This window comes from Hemiscyllium ocellatum, assembly GCF_020745735.1.
Source record: "Hemiscyllium ocellatum isolate sHemOce1 chromosome 27 unlocalized genomic scaffold, sHemOce1.pat.X.cur. SUPER_27_unloc_7, whole genome shotgun sequence".
Classification (NCBI taxonomy): Eukaryota; Metazoa; Chordata; class Chondrichthyes; order Orectolobiformes; family Hemiscylliidae; genus Hemiscyllium; species Hemiscyllium ocellatum.
Genome location: NW_026867516.1, coordinates 29,299 through 53,222, shown reverse-complemented (window position 1 = coordinate 53,222; position 23,924 = coordinate 29,299). Strand labels below are relative to the sequence as shown.

General features: G+C 47.6%; 1 protein-coding gene across 1 annotated transcript in view; it reads right to left on the bottom strand.

Annotated features, from left to right (window-relative positions):
* LOC132808552 (zinc finger protein 91-like) overlaps positions 1-3,493 on the bottom strand; it is a 46,360-nt gene extending 42,867 nt beyond the window's left edge. The window contains exons 1-2 of the mRNA XM_060822170.1: positions 3,392-3,493; positions 913-2,449 (exon numbers count right to left, since the gene is read on the bottom strand). Of these exons, the coding sequence (XP_060678153.1) occupies positions 913-2,040 (1,128 nt within the window). The 5' untranslated portion in view covers positions 2,041-2,449; positions 3,392-3,493. The remainder of the gene's footprint in view (positions 1-912; positions 2,450-3,391) is intronic.
* Between the last annotated feature and the right edge of the window lie 20,431 nt (positions 3,494-23,924).

Here is a 23,924-nt window from a genome sequence, read left to right as displayed (position 1 = left end):
TGAGTTTCAGAACCGCAGTATCATGCTGCAACTATACAAAATGCTGGTGCGGCCACACTTGGAATATTGTGTACAGTTCTAGTTGCCCCACTTCAGAAAGAATGTGGAAGCATTGGAAAAGGTGCAGAGGAGACTTACCAGGATGTTGCCTGGTCTGGAAGGAAGGTCTTATGAGGAAAGGCTGAGAGACTTGGGTCTTTTCTCATTGGAAAGAAGGCGGCTAAGGGGGGATTTGGTAGAGACATAAAAGATGATCAGAGGATTAGATAGAGTGGACAGAGAAAGACTTTTTCCTAGGATGATGACGTCAGCTTGTACGAGAGGGCATAACTACAAATTGAGGGGTGATAGCTTTAAGACAGATGTCAGAGGCAAGTTCTTTACACAGAGAGTGGTAAGGGAGTGGAATGCCCTACCGGCTAAGGTAGTCAACTCAGCCACATTAGGGAGATTTAAACAATCCTTAGGTAAGTGCATGGTTGATTTTGGGATAGTGTAGAGAGACAAGCTGAGAATAGTTCGCAGGTCGGCGCAACATCGAGGGCCGAAGGGCCTGTTCTGCGCTGGATTGTTCTATGTTCTAAACTTAGTGCAGGAGGCTGAAAGAAATGACAGCTTTAAAACAAAAAACCTCTTGGAGCTCAAAGCTTTCAATGAGAGTCTGAGCCCAGTGGTAAGTTCAGGTAACCTTTATTGCAACCCAACTTTGTTACAGATTCAGATCCCCCCAGCAAAAAAGCAGAGAAAAAGTAGTTGCTTTTTGAACAGCTCAAGGTGAAAGTGCAAACTCCACATTTCTGACCGAATACCAATTCTGCCATCTGTCGTGGCGGGATTCGAACCCGGGAATCTCCGGAACTGGGTTGATAGTCCAATCGATAATGGGACTCGGCCATAACTCCTTCAATCCCCCTGCGATGGCACGTGAACTCGCTGGTGGCTCCGCAGTTGGGAGGAGCGGGTGAAGCCCTTCCCGCACTGAGAGCAGGTGTACGGTCTCTCCCCGGTGTGGATCCGCTGATGCTTCATCATGGAGGAGATGTCGGTAAAGGCCTTCCCGCACTCGGGGCAGCTGAAGGGTCTCTCCCCCGTGTGGATCCGCTGGTGTCTCCGCAGGTGGGAGGAGCGGGTGAAGCCCTTCCCGCACTGAGGGCAGGTGTACGGTCTCTCCCCTGTGTGGACACGCCGGTGGGTCAGCAGGGTGGAGGAATCGCAAAAGGCCTTCCCACAGTCGGGGCAGCTGAAAGGCCTTTCCCCCGTGTGGATCCGCTGGTGGGTCAGCAGGGAGGAGGAATACCTGAAGCCCTTCCCACAGTGAGGGCAGGTGTACGGTCTCTCCCCTGTGTGGACACGCTGATGGATCAGTAGGTGGGAGGATGTGCTGAAGGCCTTCCTGCACTGAGAGCAGGTAAAGGGCCTCTCCCCAGTGTGGATCCGCTGATGCTTCATCAGGGAGGAGATGTCGGTAAAGGCCTTCCCGCACTCGGGGCAGGTAAAGGGTCTCTCCCCGGTGTGGATCCGCTGGTGGCTCCGCAAGGCAGAGATGCGGGTAAAGGCCTTCCCACACTCGGGGCAGCTGAAGGGACTCTCCCCCGTGTGGACGCGCCGATGGCTCCGCAGGGCGGAGGAATACCTGAAGGCCTTCCCACACTCGGAGCAGCTGAACGGCCTTTCCCCTGTGTGGAAACGCCGGTGGGTCCGCAGCGTGGAGGAATACCTGAAGGCCTTCCCACACTCAGGGCAGGTGAACGGCCTCTCTCCCGTGTGGACATGCTGGTGGCTCAGCAGGGTGGAGGAAGTGCTGAAGGCCTTCCCGCACTCTGGGCAGCTGAAGGGCCTTTCCCCCGTGTGGCCCCGCTGGTGGGCCAGCAGGTGGGAGGAATGTCTGAAGGCCTTCCCGCAGTCAGTGCAGGGGAATGGCCTCTCCCCGGTGTGACTGCGCCGATGAGTCTCCAGGGCAGACAGGAAACGGAAGCCTTTCCCACAGTCGCCACACTTCCACGGTTCCTCCACAGGACGGGATTCCTCAGGTTTCTCCATGGCTACAGCTTCAGCTGCACAGGAACACGTGTAGAGCCCCTCCCTGCCGTGAAATCCCCTTCCCAGGCCTTATAACTGTTTCAGGCTCCAAGCACACAATGCGCTGTAACAGTGAGGTCTCCTGTCCAGTCCCACTGATGCTGAAAACGTCCTCAAACTGGAACCAAAAAGCGTTGATTCCTCTCACAGGAATCACAGTCAAAAATCGTTGCTGTCCCGATGGATTGAGTGACTGTCAGACATTGACATCAAAGTGAGGACTGCAGACACTGGAGAGTCAGTCGAAAAATGTGGCGCTGGAAAAGTACAGCAGGTCAGGCAGCATCCGAGGAACAGGAGAGTCAATGTTTCAGGCATAAGCCCTTCATCCATTGATTTTGAAACTTCAGTCTTCAGATTTTCAAATACTCTGCAAAAAGAGATTACAAAAGTCATCACTATCAGTGCTGGGTAGAACTTCAGAACAAGCAACTCTATTTTCTGTGGAATATTCTTTTGTTGTTCCACAAAATTGAAAGCACCATCCCACTCTCCTTTCCTCTCTGTTCTCACTCCGCTCTAACTCATTCTCCTGAAGGTGCTGATTCAGGGTCTTACAGGGGCAGAAAAGCAAAAACATCAAGACTGACATCTCTCTGAATTTTGGATACCTCCACCTGAAAGTTAGTATCTTTCACAACACTGGGATCCTGCTGAGAGTGAGCAGGTCTGATTTCGGGAAGCAAAAAGATAGTGTCAATTCAGAGTGAACCTGCAATGCAGCTTCTTGAGGAAGGACCAGACACAAAATGGTTAATGACCCCGAGAAGGTGGGAGCAAAATGAGACATCAAGGCATTAACACCAATACACTTCAGTCAAACTCTTCTGCTTCCAGTGAGGAGAAAGGGAGGACTTCAGGGCTCACGCCTGAAACGTTGATTCTCCTGGTGTTGGATGCTGCCTGACCTGCTATGTTTTTCCAGCAGCACCCTGAGTAAACTCTGGTTTCCAGCATCTGCAGTCCTCCCTTTTGTCTAGGTCGAACCCTCTACCTGTCTACACCTATGCCCACTTCACCACCCAGCACACCCTTTATCTACATCACCCCCTACACCCATCCCCAATCCTGAAGAAGGGTTACACCCGAAACATTGACTTCTCCACCTCCTGGTACTGCCTGGCTTGCTGTGTTCTTCCAACCTCCTGCCTGTCTATTTTGCCAATTAAGACACAGACCTGGAGCGACGTTTCCAGAGTCTGTCCCCACCCCGACACACTCCCTTTCCTTTTAGTTGCTGCAAGTCAACAACTGAACCCCAGAATGAAAATTAAATTGAAAAGGTGGCAAGAGAAGAGAGTGCCGTACTCACAAATAATGGACAGAGGAATTTGCAGTCTGGGATAAAGCTCAACCTTCATTCAGACACGAGCAGCAGCTACAGAACCTCACGGTCCAACTTCCGCATTCAGACAATGGGGTGACCCTGATTGGCAGGAGGACCAACGTCCTTCCGGTCCTCCAGAGGTTCCTATTGGGCAATCAAGAAAAGGTCCCGCCCTTTTTAAACGCACAGTGACGAGCATGCCCAAATGTTTGCTGACACCGACAAATAGGTGCACTGCGTTGCTGACACCAGCAAACATGCGCAGTATGCTCTTTGGGATTTTGAGTGTCCAAATGGCAACAGGGAAAAAGGCGGGAGAGCCACAATTCCACCCCCCGTCGTATTTCGACATTTTATTGCTTGCGTATTTTGTCTGACTCCTCAACTTTTGTATGTCTTTTCCCCATTTTGGGAGAGAGTGTGCCCCAGTGAGCTGGCTGTGGGAAATTACACAGATGAAGAAACATTACACTGTTCGCAGCAGGGGGTGACTGTACACGTTTCCTGAGTGTGATCACAGTTTCAATTGTTCATCAGAAACTGGGAGCTAAAAGGACACCAGAACTGAGGAGAAGCCTGGGGACTGTGGGAAGGGATTCCATTCCCTGTCGGCACTGGAGATTCATCAGCTCAGTCGCAATGCGGAAAGGCAGTTCTTCAAAACATTATTACAACATTATTTCCCATTGACAAAAACAGATTCACGCTGCCTGAACTTACACAAGTGCCCTGTCATCACATCTTTAATCATAGCTTTGAACATTTTCCCTATGACATATGTTAAGGTAAATGGTCTGCAGTTTTCTGTTCTCGGTCTGCCGTTTTGAAGAAAGGAGTTTTCCAATCTAAAGAAACCTCCCCTGAAACTAATGAGGTTTGTAAAATTAAAACCAATGCATTAACTATTTCACTAGCTAGTTTTTCTTTAAGGTTCTAGAATGAAATACTTTGGCCAACTGGGACTTGTGAACTCATAGTTCCAACAGTTTACTCAACACTACTTCCCTGATAATTGTAATTGTCTTCAGTTCCTCCTTCCCTTTCAATTCCTGATTTCCATCTAGTTCCAGGGTGTTACTTGTATCCTCGCTAGACAGATTCAAGCTCTTTTCAATTCTCTGACCATCTCTTTATCCTCTGTTATTAATCTCCACACTCATTTTTTTTGATGAACCAACACTTACTTTGTTAACTTTTTTAAAGAAAAGCTGACAAAACTTTCCTTCCTGTTTTTATATTTTTGGCTAACTTTCTACCTCTAATTGCTGTGCTCCTGCCTCCATTATTTCTGATGTTTGCCCCAGCTCTTAACTCTCGCATCAACCTGACTGCATATTGTATGGAACTGACCTTGATTAAGTGTTGCAAAACACTCAAGGGCAAATTTTTCATCTCCAGAAAGTCTTAGACTGAACACGATAACATTCACTTTGAAATATTGTTCTTCCAAACTTTACCAAGCACATCTTCCAGATTCAAAATCCCACAATGACACCCAGTTTTGTTATGATTTTTAATTTTGAAGAGAAATTTGAATATTCAGTGATTAACTGGAAGGACTGTTCACGAGGTTTTCACATTTTTAAACAAAAACAAATCAACTGGATTAAATTAGCAGAATAGCACGTATGGCTTTAAATCTAGTTTTCTTTTGTGTGACGGAGCAGATCTACACCAGATGAGGATCTAATACCTGGATTTAGGCTATTGTCAGGAGCTTTTATTAACCACAAAATGGCATCTCAATATAAAGTAATAGAACAATATGGCTTCAGGCTGCAAATTAACACGATGTTTAAAATGGCTAAAAGCTGCATTTCTGCATTCCTGAGCTAACTGAATTACAGATTAAGCAAACAGTGCCTTCTTCATAGTATGGATCTAATTAAGCTAGATAGGACATTATTGACCATCCTAGCTAACCTTGAAGCACAAGTATGAGGAGATAATGCATGTGAAACTACATTGTTTCCCAGGAAATATCATTGGGTTAACCTGTTGTCCATTATATAATTTTGTTACATTTTATTGGATTTACTCTGTACTTACAGCTGTACTGTCTCTGAAGAAACATATAAAGATTGCTTTTTGTTCCAAGTTAATCACGCAGTTTCTCCAAGGTACACAGAATCTTTTAATATCTGTGTTGCTGGACAAATCTTTGCCCGGCCGTTACTAATTAAAGTGTGAAACCTTGCTGAAGCAGACCATACTCCTAGTGTTCATTTAACTGATCTCGGAACTGAGACACCCCTCCCGGGGATTGAGATCTTCAACTCTCACTGTGCTTTTGGTGAGAGCCATGATTACAGAGACTTGTGGGAACGTAGAGGATTTTTAACCCCCATGGGGCAGACTAATAGTAATGCCGTTTTGTCCAATCAATCTAGCAGCTATCAAGATGTTCAGCTCACGCTGAGGCAATGGATACAGTCTCCAAAGGAATGCTTCCTGGCCTGCTGTGCTTTGACCAGCAACACATTTGCAGATAAATACTGCTGCCAAGCAGACAGCCTTATCCCCCAAAACCCGGATAGAGACAATATGGAGATAGGAATGTCAGGCCTGGGTATGGGACTGAAATCACAGGAGAGGCCCCCTGTTGAAGACCACAAACTATGGCCTCAAATAGGGTACTCCCTCGATACTCAAAGCGAAATGTGAGTGATCCCTGATGGACTGGTTTGTGTTCCTTCTTTGCTGCAGCCTTTTTCAATTGATTATGTGCTTTAATGTACATACTTGGGCAAGGAGGGAATGGTTAATACTGTATTACAAACCTGATGTCACCCAGATTTCCAGAAAGCAGCGAGGAAAAGAGCTGAAGTGTATTTAATTTGTAAACATACAGGATGCATGCTGTAAGAGGGATGCCCTGAGGTTGTTAAACACCTCCCTGCCTGGTAGGCCGTTTTCCGCTATCTCCAACTTGCTTTTATAGAATCACCTCGCGTACATTGTTATGAATATTGTCTAATAAGAGTAGATGTATTCAGTAGATAAATCAAAACAATCCCAATGGCTGAAACAGCTGACACTGTAGTGTTGGACAAGTGGGAAATATTTGCATCAGTTCACCAAAACTCTTCAAAGTTTACATTCACGGGTCCGCCAAGTTTCTCAGCATTAGGACTGGGGCATATTGGAGCTGAGATGGAAAGGCCCGTTCCTAGTCCTGCTGGTTCCCCGTTCAGCAGGCAAGGTCATGGGGAGGCCGCATAGACACACACAGCACAATGCAAACCAGCGCCACCTCCTGGAGGAACACCAGAAGACCCCGTCAGAGACACATCTTCAGCCTTCATCCGTGAATGGCTCAGTCTCATCATTCTGCCTTTCACTGTACTCTTCCTTATCTTTCTTTCTCTAACTATGTTTGATTGGGCCTGATAACCTCTAGTAAACAGAAATTACAGTTTAATACTTTTTTGTACAGGACATACCTTTATGCAGAAAAGGACAACCTCTCCAGCTGCTGCGTTTGTGCCCATATTCCCACTCACTCCAAGGGAGGGATCCCCCTGAGATCCATACCTTTTAATGAATCTGACCCTGCTGAATGGGGGCTGCATCAGGGTCATTCTGCTGCTGTCACAACTTCTCACATCCGTCTGGTTTCGTAAGAGGGTGAGCACCCCAAACTCTGACAGGGATAATACCCATCTCCGCTGGCAATCAGTGGGATATACAATGGATACATTCAAGGGTTGGTTCCAGCCTCAATACTATCACTCCTGTGATGTTTGGACACCCAATGCGAAGTGGGGAGGACAGGTCACAGGACCTCCTCGTGGATCTGCTCCTGGGCCTGACCAAACTGGCCATAAACAGGTCCAGGCAGCAGGCCATGGAGGGGGTCATTAGGGCCGACTGCCTGCCCCTCCTCTGTGGGTATGTCAGAGCCGGGATGTCTCTGGAGAAGGAGCACGCGGTGCCCACCAATACCTTAGGACTGTTCAGAGAGAGGTGGGCACCGCAGGGAGTGGAGTGTATTATTTCCCCCTCCAACTCTATTTGGATTTGATCGCTGCCCTCCCCCTCACTATTTGATCATGCAGCATTGCCCTCTGAGAGGGGCACTGCTTGTCACTGGCCACTCAGGTGTTTCCTTTCTTCCTGGTGGTGGAAATTGAATAAAGATTTGTGCACTTGTTGTCTTTCACTGTGTCTCACACCTGCACACACACAACATGGGTGCGGGGGGAAATATAAGCACTCCTGCAGTTAGGCAGTAGTGTGGGGGTAGAGAAGAGAAAAAAAAATACAACCCCTCCCGTACACCCCCCTCCCTGTTCCTCACCGATCTCACTGCCATGACTCCACCTCTAGGAAGTATTTGCATCAAGAGTAAGCATCCCTCAGGATGGCAGGCTGGTTTCAGTAAGTGTCTGCACTCCCTACTCCTTCCTTTAACTGCTTACCAGCCCACAGCAGACAGGAGCATACTTAACCTCAGCATTCCCAACAAGACCGCCAAAAATTCCCCATTTCCCACCTTTTGGATTGGAACCCAATGCAATCATTTGTTGCCCTTCAATGGCACTGATTTCATTTGTGGCCATACGGCCTCCCCCTGGCTGTCTACCTCCTGGACTGGCAGCTGGGATTTAGGTTATGTTGTCCTTTTCCTTTACCACTCCCACACTTTGCCTTTTGAGACTTCCAAACCACAAATCAAGAGAGCGCTCACAACCTTTCAGCACATTTTCTCTACCTTCTCCCCTCCCTATGCTACCCTCCACCTTGAGGTTGAGGGTTAGTGAATTGCTACCACTCTGGAAGAGATTGCCAATGCCACATCTTCAGCCTTTGACCTGCTCAATGCAGGGATGGTCTCTGTCCGCACCATTGCTCTCCAAAGTCACATGGCCCTCGACTCCCTGTTAGCCGAGAAAGGAGGCACTTGTGCCCTTATCAGCTCTGACTGCTGTACCTACGTCCCTGACTCCAGTGACAACATTACTAACATTGCCGCCCACATTGGCAAGGCAGCCTCCTCCCTCCATGACACTACTCCCCGTTGGGACCTTTGGACATGGATGGGTGGCTGGCTTGGCTCTTGGGCTTCCACTCTCTTCCAGGGCCTTGTGCTTCTCATTGCTGGTTTTGTTCTGCGAGCACATAACATTATTTTCCTGAAACAGTGCTGTGCCCATTTCAGCTGCCTTCTGATGCCGAATATCCCAGCATCTTTCCAACTTGTGCCGCTTCTCATTTCTGACATTTCCGCACCAATGGATGGTTTCACTGACACTCTCTCTCCTGATCCTGGTGACCTGGACTATGACAGTTACCTTGGCAACTCTAAACCCCCATCGCCAACAAGCCCCACTGGGTCCGCTACATCCCTCCTTTTGCCGGTTTCTCTGAACTGACTTCCTGATTTGGTGAAAGAAAAGAAGGAAGGAATTGTGGGAGAATTATGATATTCTGGTCAGCTATTTTATCACATGTTAAAAACCCGGAAACCACATTCAATCTCAGCTTAGTGCCTGCTTGCCAAAGCTTCTGTTTTCCCAGGCTAAGATTGTGTTTTCCAGACTCAATAGAGACACTCGGCCTTGCAGCTGTACTGCTACCTGATAAACAAATTCTTTCCTTCCATGGGAATATCCTTCTCTTTGCAAGGACCAATTGTATACTTATCAGATTCTAACCAAAACTGTCCAGACATTACGTGACTCGGCAAAGTGCCTCAGTTTGCTCAATATCCTGCAATTAACAGATTGCTAATTGTTAAATGATTGTGACCTATATAATCACACAACTTTGTTTTGTCATCGGAGTGACTTGTGATTATTAGATCGTCTTGGTTCTCCCTGTGAGCTCCCGAATAAACAGTCAATAACTCAAGGTTTGTGTCATGATTACTTATCCAATACTTATTGGACTACTACGAGCAAGTCACCCACAGCATAATTCACTTCTATCCCCAACATGGATCAAGAGGCCATCCTTTTTTGCCAGACAAGTAAATGTCTCAAGCTCAGGAAACAAAGCCTGTCAAACATTAATAGACACAGATGTAGACCAACCTTTTCCAGAGTCTGTCCCTTCACCTCGATTGACTTTCTTTTTCTCTCAGCTCCTACAAACCGACAGGTGAACCCAAGGATGTGAAAAGAAATGGGAAAGGGGGCGAGAAAAGAGAGTGCGGTACTCCCAGATGTTAAACAGAGGAAAGAAGTTGCAGTCTGGAATAAAGCTCAACCTTCATTCAGAGAGAGAGGTGTAGCAGCAACTTCAGAAGCTCATGGTCAAAACCATCCGCATTCAGACAATAGGAGGGCTCTGATTGGCAGTAGGACCAGGCTCCTTCCGGTCCTTCAGGGTTTCCCAAAGGTTCGTCTCTCCGTCCATCAGAGCGATGAGGGGCGGGGCCCAAATCGATTTCACACATGCGCACCATCAGCACCGCTCACTGCCGATAGAACGCTTTATTTATCGCATGGGATTGTGGGTGCTACATCAGCCATTAAAGAGATGAACTCAAGTGTTCTATATGCCTTCTTAACTGCCGTTTTTTTGTATGTTGGTGATGTATACGTCAGGAACTAATTTTTAATCGATATTAGATTGATACACTGAGTGAAACACTGCAGGCATTCAACTCTAAACACTATTTCCAATTCGGTGTCAGTGCAGCACTCTTTATTTGTCCTCACATCAGGACAGAATCAATGCCCTATAACTGTTCCACCTGAACCTCGATTTTTGTTTAGTTTGCGGGTTCCAAACCTCTGTTTCAATCATTTATTAAAAGTTACTCATGGTACATGTGCATCGCTGGCTGGCCAGCTTTTAGTTCCCCTTGAGAAGGCGGTGGTGACCAAGGGACACTGAAGGAAAGCAATATGTTTCCAAGTAAAGATGGTGAGTGGATTGGAGGGGTACTTTCAAGAGGTTGTGTTCCCAAGTATCTGTTGCCCTGGTCCTTCTAAATGGTAGTGGTTGTTGGTTTGGAAGGTATTTTCTCAGGATCTTTGGTGAATTTCCGTGGTACATCTTGTACACTGTACGCATTCCTGCTTCTTAACAGTGGGCAGAGGGAATGGATGTATGTGGAGATGGTGCCAATCAAGAAGGCGACTTTGTCCTGGATGGTATCAAGCTTTTTGAATGTTGTTGAAGCTGCACCCATCCAAGCTGGTGGGAGAGTATTCCATTACACTGCTGACTTGTGTCTTGTAGAAGATTGACAGGGTTTGGGGAGTCAGGAGGTGAGTTACTAGCCATAGTATTCCTGACCTGTTGCCTGCTCTTGTTGCCATTGTGTCTGTTGTTAGTCTAGTTGAGTTTCTGGTCAATGGTAAACCCCAAGGATGTTGATCGTGGGGTGTTTAGTGACAGTAACATTGTTGAATATCATGGGGCAGTGGTCAGATTATCTCTTTTCGGGATGAGTCATTGTTTGGCATTGGAATGGCATACATGTTACTTGCCACTCATCAGCCCATTGGATATTGTTAAGATCTTGTTGCATTTCAAACTGAACTGCTTCAGTTTGTGAGGAGTTGTGAACTGTGCCGAACATTGTGCAATTATCGGCGAATATCTCCACCTCTGACCTTATGATGGAGAAGGTCATTGATGAAGATGGTTGAGCCTAGGACACTACCCTATGAATTCCTGCAGAGTTGTCCTGGAACTGAGATGACTGACCTCCAACAACCACAGCCATCTCTCTATGTGCCAGATATACCTTAACACTTAAGATACACAATAATATTTCAAAACTAATTGATGGAATACATATGAGACACCCCTCTTCTGGGAGCCTTCAGTGCAAGTTTTTCTGTTCCAGGAACAATCTGATAAGTGTTGACTGTCATTAACCCTTTTGATCTTGGCCACACAGAGCGCCTCCTGTCCATTTCTCCCCCGCCACCCACAGCACCCCGTCCATTCACCCCGCCACTCCAGCACCCTCTATCCACTCTCCCTTGCCACTCACAGCCCCTCGTCTATTCCACCCAACGCCCTCAGTGCTCACTGTCCATTGTCCCACCAACTGCAGCGCCCCGTCCATTCTCTCTCCAGCCCCAGCTTCTTGTCCATTCTCTCTCTTTCCTCTGAACGCCCTGTCCATTCTCAGTCATGCAACCCTCTGCATCCCTGTCGTTTCTTTCCCCGTCCTCTGTCCCCTCCATCTATTCTCTCCCCACCGTCTGCCCCCCCCAGTATTCCCTCTCACCACACCCTCTGTTCAATGTCCATTCTCTCTCCCCTCCCCCCATTCTCTCCCCTCCCCATTCTCTCTCCCCTCCCCCATTCTCTCCCCCTCCCCATTCTCTCTCCTCTCCCCCATTCTCTGTCCCCTCCCCCATTCTCTCTCCCCTCCCCCATTCTCTCTCCCCTCCCCATTCTCTTTTCCCTTCTCCCAAGTCTCTCTCTCCTCAATCTCTCTCCCCCCATTCTTTCTCCCCTCTTCCATTCTCTTTCCCCTACCCCCCATTCTCTCTCCCCTCCTCCATTCTCTCTCCCCTTTCCACATTCTCTCTCCCCTCCCCCATTCTCTCTCCCCTCTCCCGCATTCTCTCTCCCTCCCCATTCTCTCTCCCCTCCCCATTCTCTCCCCGTTCCCCCATTCTCTCTCCCCTCCCCATTCTCTCTCCCCCCACCCTCCCATTTTCTCTCCCCTCCCCCCATTCTCTCTCCCCCACCCCCATTATCTCTCCCCTCCTCCCCATTCTCTCTCCCCCACCCACATTCTCTCTCCCCTCCTCCCCATTCTCTTTCCCCCACCCTTGCATTCCCTCTCCCTTCCCCATTCTCTCTCCCTACCCCCCACACCCATTCTCTCTCCCCATCCCCCCACCCCCATTCTCTCTCCCCATCCCCCCACCCCCATTCTCTCTCCCCTGTTGTGGGGAAAAAGACCAGGCTCGGAGTCAGAATTGCGGTTCAATGACAGAGTTGATTGTACAAGGAAACCCCGGGGCTCCGGGGAGAGAAAGACACCAACAGCACAGTGTCAGCTGCGAGACTTCTCTCCACCCGGAGCATACGTCAAGAAACTTTTATACATCTTGTGATACAATCGGTCAGGGATGAGATTATTGTCTTTGTAACATGATTTGTTTATGGTAGTCCTTGCAGAATCGTTGATAGTTGATACAATCATTGTCAGTTCAGGCACAGCCTTTGTTAATTTCCGCACAGTCGTTGTCAGTTTCAGTGAAGACATTGTCCATTTCAATGTCTGCATGGAAATCCATTGTTGTAGTAATGGGCGCTAATTGCTCTTCCTGAGAAGGAGGATTCCTGCAGCCCTGGCTATTAGCATTTGGGATTGAGTCTGTACCAAGCTGTTAGCATTTCTATAAGAGGTGTTGGCTGGACCCAGACACTTCGGCGGGTAGTGTTCAATACTCATGTGTATTCTCTCCCCCACCCGCCTTAAGCTAATCACCTGGGTTATGAGTCCATTGTGCTGGCATTCTGGTGGCCCCAGGCAGTGTCTGTATCTGCTCTGCTGTTTCTGTCAGTATTGTGATCCGGCGGCCATCTTGTGTGTCAATTTGGCCAACTGATGGCTCAGTGTATCCTGTGCATCCGTGTACCTAGTGCCACCCTGCCCTGTGCCAGCTCCCACTTCTCCGCCACGCCCACTCTCTCCCCCGCCCAGTCTCTCTATCAACCCCACTTATTTTTTTTCTCTCTCTCTCTGTTCCCCTCCCCCACAGTTTCTCTCTACCCCGTACATTTTCTCCCCCTCTGACCCCATCCATTCTGTCTCTTTTCTCCCCAGCCCCCACCACACCCGTCCTTTCTCATTGCCTCGAACCAGCTTTGACCGCTGTATCAAGCTCTCCAAAGGACGGACGGACGGACGGACACACACACACAAAATGGATGGTGATGACTCTACCTGGGAGCCGGGAGGGGTGAGAAATGGCTGATCTTCAAAATTGAGAATACCTAAAATGATACCTTCAGAAACATCATTAAAGTCAGAATGCACATTCAAGTTTTTCAAAGAGCTGCTGAAATCTTTCTGAAACTTTCACTGAAGTAAGCGCAGTCAGGCCACAGCTCAGGAGAGGCTGGGAGGGGTGAATGGGCGAAAGTGAGGACTGCAGATGCTGGAGATTAGAGTCAAGATTAGAGTGGTGCTGGAAAAGCACAGACGGTCAGGCAGCGTTCAAGGCTTTTGTCTGAAATGTCGATTTTCCTGCTCCCTTGGATGCTGCCTGACCTGCTGTGCATTTCCAGCACCACTCTGACCTTGATTGTAAGGGGTGAATGGCCGAGTGAAGTTGTTCCAACTATCTAGAAATAGCGTCACAGAGCACAGAAACATACCCTTCGGTCTATGCCGACCAGATATCCTGAATTAATCTGGTGACCCATTTGCCAGTATTTGACCCCTTATCCCTCTGAATCTGTCCTATTCATATCCCCATCCAGATGCATTCTAAATATTATCATTGTACTATCCTCCACCACTTCCTCTGGCTGACATGCACCTCCGTCTGTGCAAAAAGGTTACCCCTCAGAAACCTTCCCCCTCTCACCCTAAACCCTCGCCCTCCAGTTCTGGGCTCACCCCCCAACGTGGGGAAAAGACATACAAAAGTTGAGCAGCCAGACAGAATGCAAAAGTAATGAAGTGTCGAACCACAGGGAAAAACAAATTGCAGCTCTACCCCTTTTTTACCTTTTGGCATTTGGACTCTTAAAATCTGACACGAACACCTGCATGCCCATTGAGCATACTGCGCATGTTATCCGGTGTCTTATGACCTTATTCTCCTAATGAAGGAGCAGCACTCCAAATGCTAGTGCTTCCAAACAAACCTGTTGGTCTCCAACCTGGTGTTGTGTGATTTTTAACTTTATCCATTTTAGCGGGGCTTTGCTATGCTAAATTATCCATAGTGCGTAGGGATGTGCAGATTAGGGTGGATTGGCGTTTCTAAATTATCCATAGTGCACAGGGATGTGCAGATTAGGTGTATTAGTCAGGAGGATTAATATTGAGCAATGGTTGAGGGTGAGTTACCCTTTGGAGGGTCGGTGTGGACTCGTTGGACCGAGTGGCCTGCTTCTGTCCTGCGAACTGTGCAGGGCAGCGCAGGCGCAGTGCGGGGTACCGCTGTCGGTCGAGTCTCGAATCTCGTCCCGCCCCTTTCTCTTGCCCCCGCCTCCCATACCCTTCCCCACCCCCGACCCATTGATGGCGTCACAATGCATGGAAGTAGCCCAGTCAGTTTCAGAGTGAAACTCCCTCCCTCTGGACAACTGTTCATCCTGGGAAGGAGAGAGAGGGGAGGGGAGGGGGGAAAATCTGTTCACTTGTAGCAGCTGGAGTGAATCCAGGGAGGGAGCAGATTCTGCAAACCTGGGCGAGGAGGGACGGAAGGATGGCGAGGGACTGTTTTCCCCAGAGTCTGAAGGGTGACATTCCAGACTTTTTATAGAATCCTGAGGGGCATGGATAGGGTCAATCCTCAAGGTCTTTTCCTTCGGATGGTAGAGACCAGAACGAGAGGGTAATAGGTTTCAGGTGAGGCCAGTGGGGGGAGATGTAAAAGAGATCTCAGGGGCAACATTTTTGATGGAGAGGGTGCTGCAGTTATGGAATGAGTTGCCAGAGGAGGTGGTGGGGTCTGGTACAATTCCAGCAGTTAAAAGGCATGTGGATGGGTGCATGAATACGAAGGGTTTAGTGGATCGGGGCCAAGTGATGGCAAATGCGACTGGAGTCTTAGAGATGTACAGCACGGAAACAAGCCCTTTGGTCCAACTCATTCTTGCCGAACAGATAGCCAACCCAATTTAGTCCCAGCTGCCACCACCCGGCCCATATAGGGGCCAAGTGATGGCAAATATGACTAGATTAATTTAGGATATCTGGTCAGCTTGGACAAGTTGGGCCAAAGGGTTTGTTTCCGTGCTGTATGACTCTAATTGTCTTTGGTGAAAGCAGAAGTGTGGTTGTGAAGACTGGACTTGCAGAGCAGCTTTTAAAGATGTTTTGTCCTGACTGGGAGCAGAAGAGTTTCACTGAAGTGTGTCGGTGTTAATGCCTTGATGTCTCAATTTGCTCCCACCTTCCTGGGGGACGTTAACCATTTTGTTCCACAAATAGCTGCATTGCAGGTTACTCCATGAATTGACACACTTATATTTGCTTCCCAGATTCAGACTGTTGCTCACTGTCAACTGTATCCCAGTGTTGTGGAGTTATCCAAAATGCAGAGAGATGTTAGTCTTGACGTTTTTGCATTTCTGCCCCTGTAAGATCCTGACTCAGCAACCTTCAGTTAGAGTGGAGTGAGGACAGAGGGAGAGAGAGGTGGGATGGTGCTTTCAATTTTGTGGAATAACAAAAGAAAAGAATATTCCACAGAAAGTAGAATTCCTTGTTCAGAATTTCTACCCTGCACTGACAGTGATGACCTTTGTAATCTCTTTTTACGGAGTATTTGACGATCTGAAGACGGAAGTTTCAAAATCAACAAGTGAAGGCCGTTTGCCCAAAATGTTGACTCTCCTGCTCCTCGGGTGCTGCCTGACCTGCTGAGCTTTTCCAGCGCTGCACATTTCAAATCTGGCTCTCCAGCGTCTGCAGTCCTCACTTTGAAAGTCACTCAGTCCATCAGGACCGCAACTATGATTCTGTGAGAAGGAGCAAAGCTTTTTGGTTCCTGTTTCAGTACGTTTTCAGCATCAGTGGGACTGGATGAGAGACCCTACCATTGCAGGGCACTGAGTGTGGAGCCTGAAGCAGTTTTTTGGCCTGGAAAGAGGAATTCACAGTGGAGAGAGTCTCTACGTGCGTTTGTGTGTGGCTGAAGCTCCGGCCATGGAGAAACCAGAGGAATCCCGCCCCGCGGAGAAACTGTGGAAGTGTGGCGACTGCAAAAAAGGCTTCCGTTTCCCGTCTGCCCTGGAGACTCATCGGCACAGCCACACGGGGGAGAGGCCATTCCCCTGCCCTGTCTGTGGCCTACCCAGGCCTCCAACCTCCAGACCCACCGGCGGGTCCACACCGGGGAGAGGCCCTTCCGCTGCCCCAAGTGTGGGAAGGCCTTCAGGAATTCCTCCCACGTGCTGACCCACCAGCATGTCCATACGGGGGAGAGGCCCGTCAGCTGCCCTGAATGTGGGAAGGCCTTCAGCACATCCTCCACCCTGCGGAGCCACCAGCGGGTCCACACCGTGGAGAAGCCCTTCAGCTGCCCCGAGTGCGAGAAGGCCTTCAGTAATTCCTCCGCCCTGCTGACCCACCGGCGGGTCCACACGGGGGAGAGGCCCTTCAGCTGCCCCGAGTGCGGGAAGGCCTTCACCAATTCTGCTAACCTGCTAAGCCACCAGCAGGTCCACACTGGGAAGAGGCTGTTCCCTTGCACAGAGTGTGGGAAGGCCTTCAGGTAGTCTTCTCACTTGCTGACCCACTGGCGGGTCCACACCGGGGAGAGGCCCTTCAGCTGCCCCGAGTGCGGGAAGGCCTTCACCCGCTCCTCCCACCTGCGGAGGCAGCAGCGGGTTCATGGGCCATCACAGGGGAATTGAAGGAATGACGGCTGAGTGCTATTATCGACTGGAGTATCAACCCGGTTCCGGGGACTCCCGAGTTCGAATCCCACCATGACAGATGGTGGAATTAGAATTTGGTCAGAAATCTGGAGTTTAGAATCTAACGGTAAAACCATTGTCGGTGGGGTGGGGGTGGAAGAAGTCCCGTTCTTTTTTTAGTGAAGGAAACTGTCGTTGTGGGAGAGGATTCACTCAGTCGTCCCAGCTGCATCCTTTACCCAGTCTGGCCTACACGTGACTCCAGACCCACAGCAATATGATCGACTCTGCACTGCCCATCCAACTAACTTGGACACAGGATATGTGTTGAAAATGCTGAGTGAGGCAATACTTTCTCTGGGTTAAGGCTGTACCAAGGATCCAATTCCAAAGGGACAACTTGGTGGTGACCAATAATGAAGAAAGTAAGGGGTTGGAGGGAGTTGTGTGCATTTTGAGCTGTTTTTAAAACATTGCTACTTTTTTGATGCCTTTCTGCTGGGAGATTCTGAAGCTGTAACAAAGTTGGGTTGCAATAAAGATTACCTGAACTTCACACTGAGCTCAGACTCTCATGGAGAACTTTGAATTGCAACAGGTTTTTGTTTTAAAACTGCTCATTTCTTACAGGTGAAAGTGAGAACTGCTGATCAGAGTCAAGATTAGAGAGGAGCTGGCAATGCACAGCAGGTTAGGCAGCATCCAAGGAGCAGGAAAATCGACATTTTTTGGGCAATGCTGATTTTGCTCCTCAGATTGCTGCCTTACCTGTTGTGCTCATTTCTGACAGCCTCCTGTACTATGTTTCCAATGTTGTGTATCAGTTGCAGCAGTGAATGAGTAGCCAGTATTGTTAGAAATTGTGAATTTTTCAGGAGTGCAGGTACTGCATCATCCCATTGTCATTGTACAGTTTCCTGGCAGCACTGGGAAGTGGTGGCTGTGTCCACTGCAAACAATGTGGAGGTTCCGGTGTTGGACTGGGGTGGATAAAGTTAAAAATCACACAACACCAGGTTATCTTCCTTCTGGTTTATTTGGAAGCACTGGCTTTCGGAGTGCTGCTCCTTCATCAGGTAGCTGTGGAGCAGAATCATAAGACACAGAATTTAAAGCAAAAGCTGATGGTGTCATGCAACTGCTAAGATATTGAATAAATCTAGATTGCGGATTAGTCTTTCATCTTTTACCATGGGTTGCTGGTTTCAGTTCATTAATATGTAAACCCCAGAACTACTTTGAATTCACCTTCGAGATGGTTTAAGGTTTTATAAAAAAAGGTGGCATCTCAGCTCAGATCCTGCACAAAAGGTGTGAGGTTCGAGTCTGTATCCCAATCTTGAATCAGATTGGTTCTATTAACTAAAGTGGGAATTTATACAATATTACATGGATTATAAAATATTACATGCTGTTTGTGTGCCTTTTGAACAAAATTGAATATATCTGCAAATATAATTCTGCAAATGCAATTTCACCCCATAGACTTATGTGAGACTGTGTATGCACGAGAGTGTGCGTGCATGTGAGTTTGTGCATGCATGCTAATGAAGTGTGTGTTTGGAGTATAAGCTTGTAAGACAGTGTGAATGTTAGGGTGTGTGTGTGAGTGTCCGAGAGAGCGTGACAGATGAAGGCAAGGCGTTGCATTTTGCTAAAACAAGGAAGGGCAGAACTTGTACAGTTTAAGGTAGGGCCCTGCGTTGTGTTGGAGAACAGAGACATGGTGGGGGAGGGGTTCAGGTACATAAAGTTAAACATTTCTCAACACCAGGTTATCGTCCAACTGGTTTATTTGGAAGCATGAGCTTTCAGAGTGCTGCTCCTTCATGGGATGTTTGTAGAACAGGATCATAAGACACAACCACCTGATGAAGGAGCAGCGCTCCAAAAGCTTATGTTTGCAAATGAGCCTGTTGGAGTATCACCTGGTGTGGTGTGAATTTTAACTTCGTACACCCCAGTCCAACACCGGCATCTCCAAATCGGGGACATAGTTCTTTGGAAGTTGCATCATTGGTAGACAGAGTGGTGAAGGAGGCGTTTAGCACACTTTCCTTCATTGTTCACGCCGTTCAGTGCAGGAGTTGGGACATCACGTTGAGGTTGTACAGGATATTGGTGAGACCACGTGTAGAGTACTGAGTACACTTCTGGTCGCCCTATCGACGACCACAAGTTGATGGGTGACCTTATTTCGATTTATAAAGTCATGGGGCGTGTAGGAAAGGTAAATATCACAGGGGGGGAAGAAAGGGTGCATCTCACCTTTTTTTTTACTTCTCTTGGCATTTGGACACTTCAATTCTGTCTAACAGCAGCATCACCAGAGAGCATACTGCGCATGCTCGCCGTTACGAGGATGAAACTGCGCATGCTCCTCGCAAAGCACGCGTCACGAAGTTCTTTTGGTGGACCAATCGGAAGCCCTGGAGGACCGGAAGAATACTGGTCCTCCTGCCAATCAGAGCCTTCCTATTGTCCGAATGCAGAAGTTGGAACACGAGTTTCGGAAGCTGCTGCTCCTCTCTCTGAATGAAGATTGAGTTTGCTCCAGACTGTAACCTCCTCACTCCGTCACCCATCTGTGAGTACGGCACTCTCTTCTCAACTCCTTTTCCTTTTATTTTCATTCTTGGATTCAATCTTTCACTTCCCTTTCGGTTGCTGCAAATGAATGCACGGCGTGGACCGATTCGGGACAAGGTTTTTATAAACAGAGAGCGGTTCATGTATGGAATGAATGTCCAGAGGAAGTGGTGGATGCACGGACAGATGCAACGTTTAACCAACATTTGGAGAAGTACATGAATAGGGAAGGTGCGGGGGATACGGGCCAAACACTAGCAAGTGGCACTAGTTTAGTTTGAGAACATAGTCAGCGTGGAATAGTTGGGCTGAAGGGTCCGTTTCTGTGCTGTCTGACCGTAATTGTTCTGTTGTGGTCTTAAAACCATTTTCTTGCTTTCCACTTTAAACGTGGTTACTGTATCTGCTTCCAACACACAAATCACTCAAAAAAACCCCACCTCAACCACACAACATAAATATCCACACTTTGTTCAAAAAATCAGAGGAACTCAGCCTTGAATATATTCAATAACCCCCCTAACTGCAGGAGGACATCCCCACTTCTAATCCCAGTTCATTTTGTGATTTATACCACTTGCCTTGCTGATTGCTTGCTGCACCTGTCTGACAACTGGCAGTGACTGGTGTAGAAGGACGCTGAGGCCTCTTTGTACATCCACACATCATTCCTGATGAAGGGCTCAGGCCTGAAACGTCAACTCTCCTGGTCCTCAGATGCTGCCTGTCCTGCTGTGCTTTTCCAACCCCAAACTTTTAGACTCTGATTCCAGCAGCTGCAGGTCTCACTTTCTCTACATTGGATGCTGCGGGTTAACCTTATAAATGTTTAAGGGGCATGGCGAGTCAATACCCCAGGTCTTTTCTCCAGGGTAGGAGAGTCCAGAACTAAAGTGCTTGCTTTTAGGTGAGTGGGGAAAGGGACATGAGGGGCAACCTTTTCACACAGAGGGTGGTGCATGTGTGGAATCGCCAGAGGAAGTGGTGGAAGCTGCAACAAGTACAACATTTAAAACCCATCTTGATGGGTATGTGAATAGGAAGTGTTGAGAGGGATATGGGCCATATGTGGGCAAATGAGACAAGATTAGTTTAGGATATCTGGTCAGCACGGACGAGTTGGGCCAGAGGGTCTGTTTCTGTGCTGTAATACTGGAATTGTCTTTGGTGAATGCAGAAGTGTGGTTGGACTTTCAGAGCAGCTTCCCAAGATGTTTTGCCCTTATTGGGAGCAAAATAAGTTACAATGAAGTCCTTCGTTTGAGACAGCAACTGAGTGAGGGAATACATCTGGGAGTTTGGAAAGTGGGAATTCATTGCACTGTGGGGATGAAGCCCTACTCTATCCAGTCAAATCTGCTGGTGGATGAGACCAGGCCTCAAGTTGAAGGGAGTAGATTTTAGATTATATTAGGTTACTTAGGCCCTTCACCCCAACAAGACCTCACCAACTATTGTGAAGAGCAATCCACCCCCCCTACATTTTCCCCTTCACCTGACACTACAGGCAATTTAGCATGGCCAATTCACCTAACCTACACATCTTTGGACTGTGGGAGGAAACCAGAGCACCCAGAGGAAACCCACGCACAGTTGCCCGAGGCAGGAATTGAACCCAGGTCTCTGGCGCCGTGAGGCAGCAGTGCTGCTCACTGCCACGGTGCCATTTAGGACAGATAAGGAGGAATTGCTTTTCCTGGAGAGTAATCAATCTCTGGAATTCTCTGCCCAAGGAAGCAGTAGAGGCATCTTCATTAAGTATATTCAAGACACAATTGGATGGGTTTTCATGGTCAGGGAATTAAAGGTAGTTGGGACAATGGATATATCAGCCATGATCAGCTCGGATTTCAGTTTCCCACAGAGTAAGATATTGGTCTGTTCTCTGCTCTGCGAGATTTCTGCTGAAGCCTTGACACCCACCCCTACACCTTCTGGAACAATAAAACATTCAGTTGTGCAAGACTCAAGCCACAATCCCCCAGCCTGTCAACCATCCAGACACAGAGTGTAGTCCTAGCTGGGAATCCAACAAAAGGAAAGAACAAAATTAGTAATAAGTAAATGCTCATGCTTAATGTTTGTTCATGAGGAAGTAAACCAGAAATAGGGCTCTCCCAGGATTCTTATAGTGCCCAACTTGAGGCATTCTCTCTCCCTAACATCTAACTATTCATACCCAACTATGATTTACAACAATATTTACACCAACAGAATTAAAGCATCTGTTATCAAGTAGACATAGGGATATACAATACAAAATAGACTTTTGTCTGTCTCTTTCAGGCACATACACATCCATGGGGGTGAATTTGTATTTGCAGAATTATATTTGCAGAGACATTCTATTTTTCTCAAAAATGCACAATATACAGGCTGTTCAATCCATGTAATATTTTGTAAATTCCACTTTGGAAATAGAACCAATCTGACTCAAGATTTTGATACAGACAGACCCTGGTTTCACACCTTTAATGCATTGTCAGAGCTGAGATGTCACCTTTTTCTTATAAAACTTTGAGTTATCTCAAGAAAATATCTTTGAGGAAATTCTGGGATTTACAAATGAACAATGCGAGCAGCCCATACTAAAAGATGAAAGACTTAACAATCCAGGGTTTTTTGATATATTATTTCAGTGCACTGTAATGTTTTTCCATCCATTCTGTGCCTTATGATTTTATTCTCCACAATCACCTGATGAAGGAGCCACGCAGCGAGTGCTAGTCATAGAAATGTACAGCATGGAAACAGACCCTTCGGTCCAATCCGCCCATGCCGACCAGATATCCCAACCCAATCTAATCCCCCCTGGCAGCACCCAGCCCATATCCCTCCAAACCCTTCCTATTCATATACCCATCCAAATGCCTATTAAACGTTGCAGTTGTACCCACCTCCACCACTTCCTCTGGCAGCTCATTCCATACATGTACAACCCTCTGCATGAAAAGTTATCCCTTAGGCCCCTTTTAAATCTTTCCCTTCTCACCTTAAACCTGTGCCTTCTAGTTTTCGACTCCCCACCCTGGGGAAAAAGACTTAGGCTATTTGCTCTATCCATGCCCCTCATGATTTTATAAACCTCTCTACGGTCACCCCTCAGGCTCTGATGCTCCAGGGTAAAATAAATGCCCCAGTTCCCCCCTCAGTCTGTGTAACTGGTTAAAGCTCCTTCCCATAGTCAGCTCACTGGGACACATACACTCATTCTGTGCAACCAGTTAAAGCTCAGTTCACTGGTGGTTCCTTTCTGAGTGCTTCTCTGCTCACACTGATGTCCAGTACCTTTTGAAGCAGGTCGAATGGATTTCTCTTTCCAAATTCAACCCCCCAATGATATTGAGTGACCCTGTCAGGTCTTGTTATGGAATTTCTTCCAAGGTTTCTGTATGCAGATCCTCCCCTTCTGATACCCTGTCAGCAAAGTTGAAACAAGTCATCACTTTCCGTACTGAATAGAAATTCTGGTTTATATTGTATGTGTCTGTGTGTTTAAAGTACTAACCCAGTAACATACAAACGGTATAATTGATTTAAAATACACAGGAGACGTGAGGAAGGAGATGTCAGGACCTGCCACACTCTGAACCCTAACAGGGTGTTCCAAGTGGTAGTGAAAACATTTCAAAATGAAGTGGATGGCCAGAAACACCGTGCTTCTGTGGAAGCACAGAAACAGTCCTTCTCATCCATGCTGTCTAGATATCCGAAATTAATCTATCCTATTTACCAGCACTTGGCCCATATCCCTCTAAACCCTACCTATTCACATCCCCATCCAGCTGCCCTTTAAAAGTTGTACTTGTGCCAGCCTCCACTTCCTCTCACAGCTCATTGCACACACGCACCACCCTCTGTGTGAAAAAGTACCAATCTATGCCTTCCTCATCCCCCGTTTTACCTGTACTGATACCTTCGGGGATCTCTGAACTTGGACAGTAAGGTCCCTTTGTTCCTCAGCACTCTGTAGTGATCTATTATTTATTGCTTACTTCCTTCCCAATTAAGATGAGGTGTTGTCCCTCCAATTTGATTCGTTGTGGCAATAGAGGAGGCCAAAGATGGTAACGTCAGAAAAGGGGTGGAAGGGGAATTGAAATGGGTGGTGACTGGGAACTCTGGTCGGCTCTGTTAGGAAGATGTTTCCATTGTTAGGACAAACTAGGATCTGAAGGTACAGCCTTAGAGGAAAAGGAAGACTCTTACGTTGGGAGATAAGGAAAAACTTCTTCAGCTAGAGAGTGGTGTATCTATGGAATTCACATCCACAGAAGGCTGTGGAGGCCAGATCATTGAGCATATTTAAGATGGAGATAGAAATGTTCGTGTATCAAGGGGATCAAGGGTTTCGGGACAAGTGGGCTTGAGAAAGTTAACAGCCACGATTGAATGGTGGAGTAGA